Source organism: Fonsecaea nubica (genome assembly GCF_001646965.1).
Source record: "Fonsecaea nubica strain CBS 269.64 chromosome Unknown Scaff29, whole genome shotgun sequence".
NCBI lineage: Eukaryota > Fungi > Ascomycota > Eurotiomycetes > Chaetothyriales > Herpotrichiellaceae > Fonsecaea > Fonsecaea nubica.
Genome location: NW_019173702.1, coordinates 170,036 through 183,865, shown reverse-complemented (window position 1 = coordinate 183,865; position 13,830 = coordinate 170,036). Strand labels below are relative to the sequence as shown.

The window sequence follows — 13,830 nt, the reverse complement described above, 5'->3', positions numbered from 1 at the left end:
ACCTTTATCCGTATCAATCCGGCTATCTCCTTGATCAACCTCCTTGGGCTTGATGGTGCTTCATACGAACAATCATCTAGAGGAGTTGTACATAGATGAGCTTCTTGTGGCATGCTTGCTGTTACCGTTCTACTTCCGACATGTCCTCCCTGGCCGACATGACTATTTTTGTGCACGATTCCTCCAAATTCCAACCAGTGAAGTTTGCCTCTGAACCTTCTTTTGAATATACCAACCCAAGTCCTCATTGTCCGCCTGGTTATACCGAATACAACCCTGTGTATCGTCCAATATATTGGGCCCTCGTCAATGCCCAAAACAGAAAACTCGTCCTGGCGCCGCCCAATGGATCACCATCACCATCTCCCGCAAACAAAACCGCAGCACGACACCAACATCATGGTGGACTACCATTTCCTCCTTTTGTGTCCTAGTGTACAAAGATTGCGTTATACATTAATTCGTCAGTGGACCGCATCGCATATTGGCCATCGATAACTGATGAGACGGGAATCGAGTTTCAGCCCAACGTTCGACTTCCGGCCAAGGGCGCTGCGTCGATACTGGGCGAACCGTGTTCTTTCGTGATCATCATGGTTGGCCAGTCAAGCTGTTCCTGCCACGTATCCGGGATCGATTCCTTTACCGTCTCGAGCATGTACTTGGCCCATCCCTTGATGAACCAGTTGTCCTCATGGTGGGTCTCTCCCCAGTATATGAGAACACAATAGTGTGCAAGAATGACCATGGCCTCCGGCTGCTTCTCTGCCAGAAGATCAAGAAACTTGGGGGGGAGGTTGATCGGCCACACGAACGTTGCTAGAACAGTGCCATCGCCCCGGGTTTTCAGTAACGAAGCTTGGATAAAAGTGCTGAGAAGCGAGTGAATCGCCAGGTCGATAGCTTGCGCCGTCTCTTTGTCGTGGTCAGAGGAACTGCAAACCCGAAATAATTTAGTGATCTGATCGGTATCCGGAAATCTGTAGGCGGCAATATTGTCCATGTGTGCCATTTCGTCTAGCAGCGGCTTCAGAAAGCTGGATCGGATTGTGTCATGGTGCAGATTCAGCACAATGTTTGCGCCCCTCAATAGATAGAACCAATGTAGCACATCATGCGTAAAGTCTTCGGGTTTGTCTTTTGCACTGGAGGCAAACGCGAGCACGATCAGCAGGCAAGAGAAGGCAAAGAGTGCCTGGCAGTTAGTTTCGTCGACTCGGGCCAATGTTTCTTGGAACTCGGTCAAACCAAGGCTTTGATGCGTCGTCCCGATCAACTCATACTCGGCCTTCCGATCAGGAGAAATATGGGCAAGGTGGAAAGCTGAAACAGCTAGAATGCCTCGGAGAAGAAACTCGTGCTTCAGGCCCAGCTTAACCGCATGAACCTGCCACAATGCCCGTGCTTCGGGAGTGTTGGCATTGGCCAGGTCGAGCGCGACCACACTGGTGAAATGATGCATCAACCGAAGGTCAGTCACGTCAAGATCAGTGCTCTTTTTGGTGCTGACCAGATCAGGCTGTTGAAACGGATCGACTATTGGCTGTGTAGGCGTTCGCTGCGAACAACTGATCGACCCCGCTTGACTCCCTTGCCTTCGGATATCGGGTGTCGCGGTGCTGGGGGATTTGCTGCTATCGGGCGTGGCCGAAAAGTCGCAGTAGATTTGGCGACGTTCGCAGTTGTTGCACACCGGGTGCACTTCATTACACTGTAAAGCGAGCATCAGCATCTCATGTCCTCTGGCGAAGTGTCTTGTTCGAACATGCTGACCTTGATCCGCCGGACCTTGCATTGACTGCACCCATTCTTCGACTTTGTATGCGAACGTCGCTGGTTTTTGGGCGGCATGGGATACAGCGGATTCCCAACAGCAGTTCAGACCGTGGCTGGGTGTTTTTCTGTCGCCAGTCATGACAACAACAACAACATCGAGTTCGCGACGGTCGAGCTGACGGAGGGGGATAATTGTTTAATCGCAATGTCATGCATAAGCCATTTGCTTACTATTATGGAAGGGGGGCCTGTCTAGATGGGCGCAGGATATAGATGTACGACGATAGTGTTATAGTAGTAACAGAACAAAAAAAAAGAGCGATTGGGGGAACAAGCAGGAGTCAATGGATGTGAGCGGGAACGGAATCCCCGAAGATCAGATCAGGCTCCAGAATTGCAGCAAATGATGCTGTTGGAGAAAAATTGTGGTTCGACTACGTGACTTGCCAAGTGGCCACGTGTTTCTGACTCAGCAAACAGTAATTAATTCACAAGAGGAGCTGAAGAAGCTGAAGACGCTGCAGGCAGACCCCAAGCCACCTGAATAGGACCTGTATACGAGGTAGACCTACCAGTTCCTGGGTCTCCGCGCCTTGTTCTCTCGCTGCCTCTTCTCCTTAAGCACTGTCCTGCGTCGCAGCTTCCAAGACCGATTGTTTTCGGCTCGATTCTCCCAGAACTTTTTCTCAAAATCACTCTGGGATCGGGATGTTCCCTCCTTGGTTTGTTCCTTCGACCCAAGACTAGCCCCCAACTCGGCATCGTCAGCTTCCTCTTCGTCTTCCTCTTGTGGTGCCTCGTCTCCAGGTAGTCCAGTACTGCCGTAACTATTAAATCGACTAGGATGTGCGGTATCGGGCGTTGGAGCGGCGCTTCGTAGTCCACGATAGCGGATGTCCTGAGAGCTGAACGGTGTCAATGGGACGACAGGCTCTTCTGCGAGATCTTCAGGATCGCTCGATTCAAAGAACGAGAATGACGTTGAGATTTCCAACGATGGCTTTGCAACGTCCTCCGAGATAGGCCCTTTTGGCTTCTTGAAGAGAGCCTCTAGTGGATGTAGTCCTGACTGTGTTTCTGCCTCCGAAGTGCCATGAGCTGAGGCACTGGAGCTCGTCTCTTTGTCAGATTCTGAGTCGGAAGAAGAACCTGAACTGCTCGTGTCCTCCATTTGGTCCTTGTCGGGAGAGCTAGCATTCATCTCGACTTCATCAGTGCCTTCGCTAGAAGAGGAGGAGGAGGGTGACAATGACGACGATTCAGAAGACTGTCGCCGTCTCTTGTTAGCTTTGTCGTCCACCTGGGCTTGTTGCCTGGTTGTCTGGCGACGCTTGGAGACGCGCTCAGGTTCCTTCTCAATCACATGTCCTTGTTCATCGACCCAGCCCTCACCTTCAACGTACTGTAGATTTCCCTTGATGCCGAGCCCAATATCCTGTCTGATGAAGGAAGGTTGCATTGTGGACTTCTCAAACTCGTGCACTACTTGTTCAGTGCTTTTCTTCTTCGACCTGCCCTTTTCCTTCTTCCCTGCCACTAAATTGTCGAGTTTGTTGGGAGGGAGCTTCGTACGAAAAAGCGCCTCGACTTTGTCGGTATATTTGGAGCTAGACGTGGATGCCTTGCTCTTGTTCTTTTTGCTTGACTTGGTGGACTTCGCTTCGGTCCAGCCGCGTTTCACTTTGCGGTCCACGGGAAGTTCATGGCCCGAAATAACATTGTGCTCTTTGGATTTCTTCGGCTTCCTTCGCTCAGGCTTCACGCTGGGTTCTTCGTCTTTGTCCGACTCCTCGATGCGCCTGCGTTTCTGTGGCCGAGCATCTTCCACTCTAATCTTCCTGCCCTTCAAGATTGCTCCGTTCAACTTCTTCTTTAGTTTGTCGGCTTCCATGGCAGGAAGATCAAAATAGCCGTAGTCGTTCTCTGGGAAAGTCTGGATCGAGTGATAAGACAAATTGGCGACCGAATCGAGGAGATGTGGACCAACAACAGCTTGAAGAAGATCGGGATTTAAGGGCGTTACATGTAGTCGCACAAATTCAGAGACCATGGCGCAGTCCAAACAGCACGCGCTCGCAAGAGAAAGTATCCAACGCAAGCGCTACGAGATTGACGCCCTGGGCACCAGCTGAATGGGATTTTTGAGGGGAATGTGCTTCGGAGGGACCCCTACCCCAAACGAATCAAGCCAAAGCTTGAATTTGTTCAGGCACAGACTGCGGTGGGAACAGCACGAAGCGGCACTGACGGAGGTACAGGGGGGACGCCAAAGCTTGAAGGTCCTAAGTGATGCGGGGGGGACCCGAGGCTTGAGCCACCACTAATGAATTGCAGATTTAGGGAAAGCCTCACTGGTGTCATCATAATAATAATACTTTTAGGTGGCAGATAGGTGGGCAGCCCTGGCAGCCACCCAGAAGATCGCCCTCCGTATCGTTATCGTAGCTGCTCGGATGCTAAGTGCCCCGACCCTTTGAGCCCTGACATTTCACCATTATCCAGCTCGTACGTGTTCCCCTCTGTGCTCGCACTTCCCGTGCATCGTCCTGCTTCCTCTTCTAAGCACCCTGCGTCACAACAAGACCAAGGTACATTAACGTGACCTTTACTGCAGCGAACTTCGCCATCCCTGGGGAAAATTGGTCTGGTCTTCCTTGCCCTGCGATTTCACTACTGCACGGCATATCTTACCACGTGCATGCACTATGTCCCAGTTTATTTCATCTCACATGGTTGTTTTGCGAGGTCACTGATCACCCAACGACCTTGATTTACATCAGCTTCCTCACTCCACGACGTTGTTTGCCCATCATTCTCAGACTCGACTTGGGTCTCATATACCTGGCCGAACGCTCCGCAACATCCGAACCGTATCCTAGCCCTTCGGAAAGACCTGTACAGACCACTGCATTCGAAAACAAACGAAATCTTATTTCGACTCAAAAGCCGTTCGTGGTTGACGCCGGATCCGCTGGACACATCTAAAATGTGGCGATGACTGAACAGATTGGTGTTTCCCAGTAGCAGGAGGTTGCTTGTTGATCCAGAAATACTTCCACCATGGGCAATTCTCAGACAAAGGAAGCACGTGGCCACGGCTCCTCTGGCTCGCGGGTCAGTGGCAGGACGAGCCCGACTCCACGACAAGATGGACAACAAACCAACTTGGAAGTGCCCGTTGGGCCCGCGCACTCCCGCCAACGAAGAGGCAGCCGACCCGACTTTTCCTTCCTCGGCATTGGTGGAAGCAGTGATCAGATTGCCAATTCACTTGAGCAGCGACGCGAGACCAAGGTGGAGAGAGAAGCTCGAAAGGCAGAAAAGGAGAGAGCAGCCAGACTCAAGGAGCGGGAGCGCAGTATGAAAGAAGAGCATGTTGATGGGGGATATCTAGTGACCCAAGGCGTCTACGTGGGTACGGAAGACTTCAACAAAGCAATCGTTAGACAGTTCATGGTAGGGCATTATGTCACGGCTACTCTCGTGAAGGTAACTGACGCGGTACAGATCGAGCGACGGCTTGCTCCTTTCTGGAGAGGGCTGAACGATTACTCGGATTCATGGGCAGAGCATCAACTCATGGCTGCCGCTCGCGGCATGCCTATTCCCCCAGCAGATGAAGTGCCTCCTGAGCTTGAATACCAGCTTGCGAAGAGGATCACTACAGACAGGACAAAAGAGTCTGCACTGAAAAGCCTTACGATCCCCATTGGAGGAAGATCACAGTCCTTTCAGTCAGATAGTTCCGCGCCGCTGTCACCACCTCCCAATTCTTTACCACTTCCCTCGCCCTCCTCGCCACTCCCGTCCGGCTCACCAGGGACCAGCACCTTTCGAACGCGTGCCAAAACGCTGGCGTCTCTAGCGACCTCGTCCCGAGGCAATTCCCAAGTAGATATGACTCCACGAGAATTCCAGCTGCCACCGGACCCTTTCGTCAATGGACAGCCAATCGAAGTCTACCTGTACAAGGACGCATCCGAATGCCCGATATGTTTTCTATACTATCCACCTTACCTCAACACCACTAGGTGTTGCGAGCAGCCTATCTGTTCGGAATGTTTTGTTCAGATCAAGCGGCCTGATCCTCATCCACCCGAACATGAACAACCGGATCCGAATGCGCCACCTGTCTCAGACGCTGAGCGTGAGGCACAGGCCGATGGTCTACTTGTCTCTGAGATTGCAACCTGTCCATATTGTAAAACCCCCGATTTCGGTATCACGTACACGCCGCCTCCCTTCCGGAGAGGGCTTACCTATGGAACTGGGTCTCAACCCTATCAGGTCATGTCTGCCATGTCTTCTCAGACATCAATCTCTTCAGGCAACCTCTCTCCGGGTCCCGGTCGGAGACGAGGGACTTCTTTGTCTGCAAATGCCCCCGAAGTCATAACCACAGACAAGATACGCCCTGATTGGGCAACCAAGCTGGCGGCTGCTCGGGCTCATGCTGCGCGACGATCTGCAGCAGCTACGGCGTTACATACAGCCGCATATCTGATGAATGGGCAGGGAGCAGACTCGCGTGCCTTTGCAGCATTCAGCCGCCGCGGAATGTTGAGACGGTCAACCCTAGAAGGGGGAGAGAATGGACCAAGTTCGAATTTGAGTGCACTTGCGATCCTGGCGGAGAGACATGCAGCGCGGCAACAGGAGGCGACTGGAGAATCCCGCGCAGGCTCCATGTTGCCACCACCACGCGGCAGCAGTTCCCGACGAAGTCGCATGGACGACCTGGAAGACATGATGATGATGGAGGCTATCCGCCTAAGCCTGGCCTCCGAAGAAGAACGCCGCAAGAAAGAGGAGAAAGAAGCACGCAAAGAAGCGAAGAAGAAAGAAAAGGAGACAAAGAAGGCTGAGAAAGCGGCGCGGAAGAACAGTCTGTTCACCCTTAATTCCAACGGTAGTAACGGGGACGCATCCAGCAGCCAGATGGAAAGATCTCGAAGCAATCTCTCTCTCGGCCAAGACGATGACTCTGCTACCAGCAAGGGCAAGGGAGTAGAGCGGAGTGATACCCCGCCTGTGGATGGGGGAAAGGCGGAGGATGAGGCTCCGCGACCATCTTATATTCCAGCTCTGTCGCTGTCTGGGACCAGTCAAGAGTCCTTGGCGAGTTCCATTCCTATCCCGACCGCGGCTGAACCATTCCGACGATCTCATCTGCGGCAGATGTCCACTGCCTCATCCACATCGTCTTCATTTGTCGAGCCAGGTCCTGCGGCTTCATTTTCGGGCTCCGGGACCCCTCCGCCAGGAAGTCTGGAGCCAATGTTCAATTTCAGAAGTCTCGCCGCCATGATTGGGGAAGATGAGAAAGACAGTGACAGCGCTCATGTCGAAAATGCTCCTAGAGACCATTCGCCAAAGTCTCGGGAGGACTCGCCAGAAAAGGCGCCTCGGAAGGTTGGGGAGAGCTGGGATCATGACGACTCAGACCTTCCTGCATCTTCAGATTCGTCCCCAAGGCGGGACAGCGATGCAGAACCGGTGGCGACAAACGGGAAGCTCGTTGATGAGCCACCAACCAGAGTATCACATGTTTAAAGCGTGATGGTGTGTTGTTGGCAGGCTCCCCACGGTAGCTGGGGCGCAAATTGCACCAGGCAAATGTGCTAGAGTTCTGCTGCGATCGGTCATGTGCATTTGGCGGTAGCCTGAAGACAAATGGCAATGAAGGCGACTCGATGGCCCTCAACAGCGCGCACGGAATGATAGAATGTTTATTGGATTTTGGAGGTCATATCACAAAGGTCGGTTGACGCTCGCGTCGCCATCAACTCGTTCTCGGAAATGGACAGTGAAAGGTATGCAAGGGGCAGTGGCAAAGCAATGATGGGGGTGGGATGAACTCCAATGAATCCATGGTCAAGATATAGACATTTGACAGATGTTCAAGCACGGTTCCCGTGCTCATTACACACACTACAATTTTCCCTTTTTGGGGTTTGCAACTTCACAATCTTGGAACAAGGGCGTTGAAGGTGCTCTGGCGGTGGATTGTGATTGGCCCAAGGCGACGCGACCTCATGGTTTCAACTTGCGCAAGGAGGATCCGAGACCTGCTTCGTGGGCCCTTTGGTCAAGAGTCGAGACCACTCATTCCTGCCCACGTCCTGTGCTGTCTGTTCAGTGCTCGCCCTGTTTATAGAGGAAATGTCATTGCAGACTCCCCTAGCTTCTAAGTTCGCCCTACAAAACTAAATTCACCCATTGACCGCATCCAACCGGCTGCTTGTCCTGCTTCTGATGGGCGACCTGTAAAACTGACTGGGAGAAGACATTCTGTTCTCTCCGACACCCATCTTCACAAGTCATTGCAGTGCTCTCTTCTCATCTGAATCGAAGATGCCCGACCTCAACTCGTTCTCCAGATCACCACGGGGTGGTTCAAATTCCCAGGCTTCGGGGACGAGTTCTGTCGCCACGCAACAACCATCCGTACCTGCGTCAAGGAGAACTTCGACACAAATGCTACCTCCACCGCTGCCTCAGAACAACAGCCTTCCCAGCTCACCCAGGCCAGCACAGGTGGCGATGATGGACAATACAGGTGTCGGTTTAGGCCCAGGTCAGTAGTATCACCCTTCCCCCGCTTCCCCCAACCAAACGACGGTGGTTGACTGAGAATGGAATTAGGTCCTATCCGACATCCCAGACCTCTCACGGCGGCCGAGTTACACCTGGAACTTGAAAAAGAACAAGAGAGCATTGTAAGCACTTGCCGCTGGCGGAGAGAAATGGCCTACAAGAGAAGGCACTGACAATAGACGGCTATCAGGTCAATCGACTAACTCGAGAACTCTCTGCGTTACGAGCCCAAACTGCCTCTGTTGCCTCTACCACCTCGTCCACCTCCGAGCAGCTGTTTGCCAATGACCCGTACAATACAACTACAACGGGAACCACAATCATCCCCACGAACACCCGACGTCACCGTTCCTCCTCGAACCTCTCTACTCGTTCGGCTCGTTCAATCCGTGAGAGTCTCTCCAATGCTGCCAACACCAGCGTCTCTGGCGTGGCAGCCCCACGAGACCAGAGCGTCCAAGCCAGCGCGCGGCCCAGCATGGAAATGAGCAGGCCGGATATGAGTCGACAGAACTCGACCTCTGCGACGGGGTTTCGATCTAGTTCCATTACTTCTTCCCCACATTTGACCCAGGGAGGATACGCATATCCGCATCGCAGCTCTGTGTCGTCGACAATTGACGGCTCGTCTGGGGTCCCTCATGCCGCAATGACACGCTCTCCAAGCTCCAATGCAGCTATTGCGCAAGCCAGGTACGAAGAGGCGGCATTGCAGCGAGCGGAACTTGAGGCCGTGAAGCGCGAGAACGAGGCATTGAGAGCACGGGTCAAGGAGCTGGAGAAGAGTTTGCAAAAGGCCAATGAGCAGACGCAGTCAACGGATACGGCCTGAGTGCTCGCTCTTGCTCTCCATTTCTAGAGGGACAACAGGCGGAGGAACAGACGTCGACAATAGACTCTTTGGAGATTGAGATGTGAGCGAACAGGCCAAGACAACCACATGATGAATCAAACGATGACAACGAATGAGCAACTTGAGATGAACAACTTTGCTCGCCGTATAAGGATCGGGTTGCGGCGAGGAATACTTCTTAAAGGGAGCGATCGAGGGACTTGAACCACAGCATGCATGGTGTTACAGGCGTTTGTTTTCTGTGTGAGCCCATTGCTTTCTAGGGGCTGAAGGTCCGGAATGGACATGCCGTGCTTTTGCGACACCACGGCATGCCATGGAATGAACCCCGAGACACAAATTGGAGCGAGAGTCATGGGCTCTTGCTCGATCAGAAAGGAATCGAAAAGGAAAACAATATTTCCATTTGTTGTGATAGAATACTTGAAAATCCTTCGAACATGTCTTGTTTCTGCGCCACCGAGCCCGTTTGTCTTGTGCAAGCTTGATTTATTCTTCATCGTCTTGTTTCTTGCCTAGCTCATATCCCAAAGGTGCAACTATGGGTATACCCTTGTGTGCAGGGCACATGCTATTATCAAGGTCACATCAATATGAGGTGCAGGAAACCTGCAAAGGGTTGTGAAATCCATCCAGAACAAGCCTGGGTCCACACAACTGCAACGCTTCACGATTCCCTTGCCCCTTCTCTGTGAGAGCTGGTTAACCGACTTCCTCGATATGTTGGGTGGACGTCGCAAATCGAGAGTCGAAAGGTACCACGGCCAGAGATGCAGATTTCAAAGCAGCGTTTTCTTTGACCTCGTTTCGCATTGGTGAACCACGAACCACATGAAACGGACAAGACTGGAGTGGAGTGGCTTTATTGCTCAATCCTGGTCGAGAGACTCGATGTATTTCTGGCAACGAAAGGTCACGCCATCGTTGAAGACGAGATGATGGAGTTGAGCTCTATTCGAAAAGCTCTGTGGCGGGGGGAGTATATTCTCGGTGGCTGCTCGGTAGCTCTGGTGGTGGTGGTTCACAAAGACCACGACAACGGGGTTTGGAGGGGGCGGAGACGAGATATCGTTCGTTCGTTCATACTACCGGGACGGAGGAATGAGGATGGCTGCATTCGACAAAATGTGGTTTTGTTGTAAAGGATTTCATTTTAGCTCCAACAACCGTGTCGGCTCTTTGGTCGTCTTCTCGTCGACCTTCTGCTTGCCAGCACCCACCACCTCGTCGACCTTTTCCTTTCCCGCGTCCACCACCTCCTTGACCTTGTCTTCCACCTCCTTGCCCGTCTGCGACTGCCTCACTCTCGCCCACACACTGCCCACTTTCTCCTCGACCCCTTCCCGCACGAGCGACCAGTCCGTCTCCTCGACGTTCTTGACCAGCTTCTCTACCTCCCTGTTCCACCGGTCCTTGAGCTCTTCTATCAATCCCGCGCGCCGGACTTCGTATGCGGGCGGATCGGGCAGCGGGGGCGCGGGCTCCACCACCGAGTTCAGCAGTGTGGCTTGTTGGGACAGGAGCGTGCGTTGGACATTGCGGTTCGCGCGGTGGACGTAGAGCGAGAAGTAGAGGAGAGAGTACGTCAGTGTGGCACCGCCCAGCTGGTTTCATAAAAAAAAATCACTAGTCAGTACGAAGAGGCCTGAATCTGGAGGAAGTTAGAGGCAGGGAGGTGCTCACAAAGCCTGTCGTGAAGCCCATCTTGGGGGGGCCGCTTAGGAGAAGTTCAAAACTTCTATCCGAGTAGAGATACTGGGGTGAGAAAAATGTTCTGGCGTTGACTTGCGAGAGCTTGCGGAGTAGGTCAAGATCCTGTTACAAGCAAGGCGGTCGAGAGAAGTGGATTTAAGCAGGTGACTTCAGAGGTGGCCTTTCTGCTCTATTGTGGGATTTCGAGGGCGGTGATCGGGCGAGGTTTTTGTCTGTACCGAGTACTTGCAGCTCCAACTGACATTGAGCTCTGATATCACAATGCAACAATGGTGACTTTGCTCCACCGTAGGAAATCAGGCTGTCAGGCTCGTACTGTACGGTACTTCAAACTGTGTACAAGCGCACTTTCATAGGATACTTCCTGTGTGTCGAAATATACTATCCACCATCCACAATCTCAACTCAGAGCAAGTGGTGCTATCTAACTCTCTACTACCATGTCAAAGGCGCGGTACACCTGCTGAAACGCCACTAGTGCTAGCCACGAGTCACACTGTTGCAATCCACATCAATGCCGGTCCAGCTCCCGTACCTCACTCAGCCTTACCAGCCACGAGGTTCAATTACGCTGTTACAGCGTCAAAGGAGCGAAAAACTTGACGAAGAAAAATTGTCCGTTCCGAGAGACAACCTCAGTCGGTTGAGATCCCACGAGGGTCCAAAACTCAGACAGTGGCTAACGCAAAGCTTCGTAAGGCTTAGATGGGCTTTGGTACAGACTCGGATCTGGATCTGGATTCTGGAGATGATATCCGGCCTCGTTCCTTGACTCTCACGTTCGCTGCTCAATGGCGGAGTCTCATCATTATAAGATCTGGAGCAAAATTCAACCTCTTTCATCCTTCTCTTCTCCACACACTCTCGCACTCCTCGGCCCGCCATTGCTGGGGAACTCGGCTATAACATGCGATCCTCGGGGCAGATGCTCAGCCTTCCCCGCATCCATCGATACATGGTACTTTCAACCACGGTGCTACGATCGACTTGTACGAGGTATTCACTATGTATCTTGAATCGCTCCTTCACCAGCGCTAGCAAGGAATAGCTTTTCGTTTCCTTGTCGAACATGGTGTTCAAATCCAAGAGGCAGATCGACATTCCTCGCCTCGATATCCTGTCACTCTTGTATGGTAGGGCCAATCAATCACGCCCCTTCACTGTGCACCCGTGTTGGCACGGTTCGTTAATTTGTTCTATAGAATCAGACTGGTGTTTAGCCCGTGAAGAGACCGAAATCCATGTGCAGGCTGCGAATCCATCAAACAGCATCACCAAGGCCGAAAGCCGCAAGTTGCTGAAACGGGTTGCCCATGTGCTTCGACAACGCTTCGGCGTCGGCGCCTCGGGACCAGGTAAAGATGTTGTCCTGACGGTGCTCAGCGGGAGTCCTTTTGCACCTGTCTTCTTCTACGGCATTGTCGCTGCTGGAGGTATCTTTTCTGGCGCTAGTACAGAATACCGAGTCGAAGAGTTGACGCGTCAAATTGAGGACGGAAACGCCAGCTTGTTAGTGTGCTCGCCAGAATGCGAAGCGCAGGTCGTTCGAGCCGCCGAGATCTGCGGCATCCCTAAGGACAGGATTTTGCTTCTGGATAGCACTGTCCCACACCACTGGAAATTGATCTCCGTGGCGGACCGGTCAGACGTGCTTGGAGGTAGTGGTCAGATGTTGGACTGGCAGCGCATCACCGATCTGCCGACACTGGAGGCTGTCACGATATGTCTGCTGTATTCATCTGGGACCACCGGTCTACCAAAGGGTATTCGAATATCGCACTGGGGTCTTGTGGCGAACAATGTTTGCACAATGGACCCTGCGCGCCGGTACAAAGCAATCAGCGAAAAGGAGGGACGAGAATTTACCTTCAACACTATAGCGCACCTACCCATGTCCAACATCGCCGGGATCAGTCTGTATTCGACCAATCCATTCTACATGGGCGGCACGACGTGGTGGATGGAAAAGTACGATTTCGAAACCTTTCTCGAATACCACAGGCGCTATCGCCCCGCCTACCAATTCACTGTGCCCCCGGTATGGCTGCGAATCGCGAAAAGCGACAAGGTTACGGATCATTTCGACGCTCTGCAGGTCGCCGTGACGGGTGCGGCACCCATCGGACAAGATCTCGTCAAAGAGGCTCAGAAGAAGTTGGGTCGAGGTCGGGCTCACATGGCTCAAACGTGGGGGACAACCGAGACGACGGGTGTCATTGCTGCAACGGACTGGCTCGCATATTCCAGGGACGGGACGTGGAGTGTGGGCGAGCTCTGTCCCAACGTCACCCTCCGAGTTATCGATGAGGATGGCCGAGACGTGCCGGAGGGCCAGCCAGGTGAAATGCTCGTCGGAGGGCCCATCCTCGCCCAGGCATACCACAACAGACCAGAGGCCACGAGGGAGTCGTTCCAACAGGGCTTCTACCACACTGGGGATATCGGGACGTACACCAACGGCTACGTCCGCATCGTCGATCGGAAGAAGGAACTCATCAAGTACAAAGGCTCCCAGGTCGCCCCGGCCGAGCTGGAGGCGCTCCTGACCTCTCATCCTCGCATCGCCGACGCGGCCGTCATCGGCCTCTGGGACGAAGCGCAACAGACAGAAGTGCCTCGCGCGTACGTGGTTCGCCGCCAATCCTCTACCGGCGACGGCCGAACCATCACGGCCCAAGAGGTGGCCGACTTTGTCAAGAACAGAGTCGCAAGTTACAAGCAATTGCGTGGAGGTGTCTTTTTTGTCGACGAGATCCCGAAGAGCGCGTCGGGGAAGATTCTGAGAAAGGAGCTGCGGGCGAGAATAAAGCCACCACCGTCATCGTCGTCGTCCATACAGGCTAAATTATAGAATGGGTAGATATCTGGTAGATATACATACAAGGGAGATG

The 13,830-nt window shown here is 52.9% G+C and overlaps 6 protein-coding genes across 6 annotated transcripts; 3 read left to right on the top strand and 3 right to left on the bottom strand.

Moving 5' to 3' along the window:
• Positions 1 to 520: 520 nt before the first annotated feature.
• Positions 521 to 1,915, bottom strand: AYO20_05174 (hypothetical protein; the record flags this gene model as incomplete). The annotated part of the gene is made up of 1 exon (XM_022643468.1): positions 521 to 1,915. One exon carries the CDS (start codon positions 1,913 to 1,915, stop codon positions 521 to 523), a length of 1,395 nt encoding a protein of 464 aa, XP_022500567.1.
• Positions 1,916 to 2,344: 429 nt separating this feature from the next.
• On the bottom strand, positions 2,345 to 3,826 carry AYO20_05173 (hypothetical protein; the record flags this gene model as incomplete). Its single annotated transcript, XM_022643467.1, has 1 exon — positions 2,345 to 3,826. One exon carries the CDS (start codon positions 3,824 to 3,826, stop codon positions 2,345 to 2,347), a length of 1,482 nt encoding a protein of 493 aa, XP_022500566.1.
• A 1,010-nt stretch (positions 3,827 to 4,836) lies between these two features.
• On the top strand, positions 4,837 to 7,329 carry AYO20_05172 (hypothetical protein; the record flags this gene model as incomplete). Its single annotated transcript, XM_022643466.1, has 1 exon — positions 4,837 to 7,329. One exon carries the CDS (start codon positions 4,837 to 4,839, stop codon positions 7,327 to 7,329), a length of 2,493 nt encoding a protein of 830 aa, XP_022500565.1.
• An 801-nt stretch (positions 7,330 to 8,130) lies between these two features.
• On the top strand, positions 8,131 to 9,205 carry AYO20_05171 (hypothetical protein; the record flags this gene model as incomplete). Its single annotated transcript, XM_022643465.1, has 3 exons — positions 8,131 to 8,353; positions 8,422 to 8,495; positions 8,564 to 9,205. 3 exons carry the CDS (start codon positions 8,131 to 8,133, stop codon positions 9,203 to 9,205), a joined length of 939 nt encoding a protein of 312 aa, XP_022500564.1.
• A 1,169-nt stretch (positions 9,206 to 10,374) lies between these two features.
• AYO20_05170 (hypothetical protein) lies at positions 10,375 to 10,930 on the bottom strand (the record flags this gene model as incomplete). The annotated part of the gene is made up of 2 exons (XM_022643464.1): positions 10,375 to 10,830; positions 10,910 to 10,930. The coding sequence occupies 2 exons, from the start codon at positions 10,928 to 10,930 to the stop codon at positions 10,375 to 10,377; spliced, it is 477 nt and encodes a 158-aa protein (XP_022500563.1).
• Positions 10,931 to 12,008: 1,078 nt separating this feature from the next.
• AYO20_05169 (hypothetical protein) lies at positions 12,009 to 13,790 on the top strand (the record flags this gene model as incomplete). Its single annotated transcript, XM_022643463.1, has 2 exons — positions 12,009 to 12,072; positions 12,142 to 13,790. 2 exons carry the CDS (start codon positions 12,009 to 12,011, stop codon positions 13,788 to 13,790), a joined length of 1,713 nt encoding a protein of 570 aa, XP_022500562.1.
• Between the last annotated feature and the right edge of the window lie 40 nt (positions 13,791 to 13,830).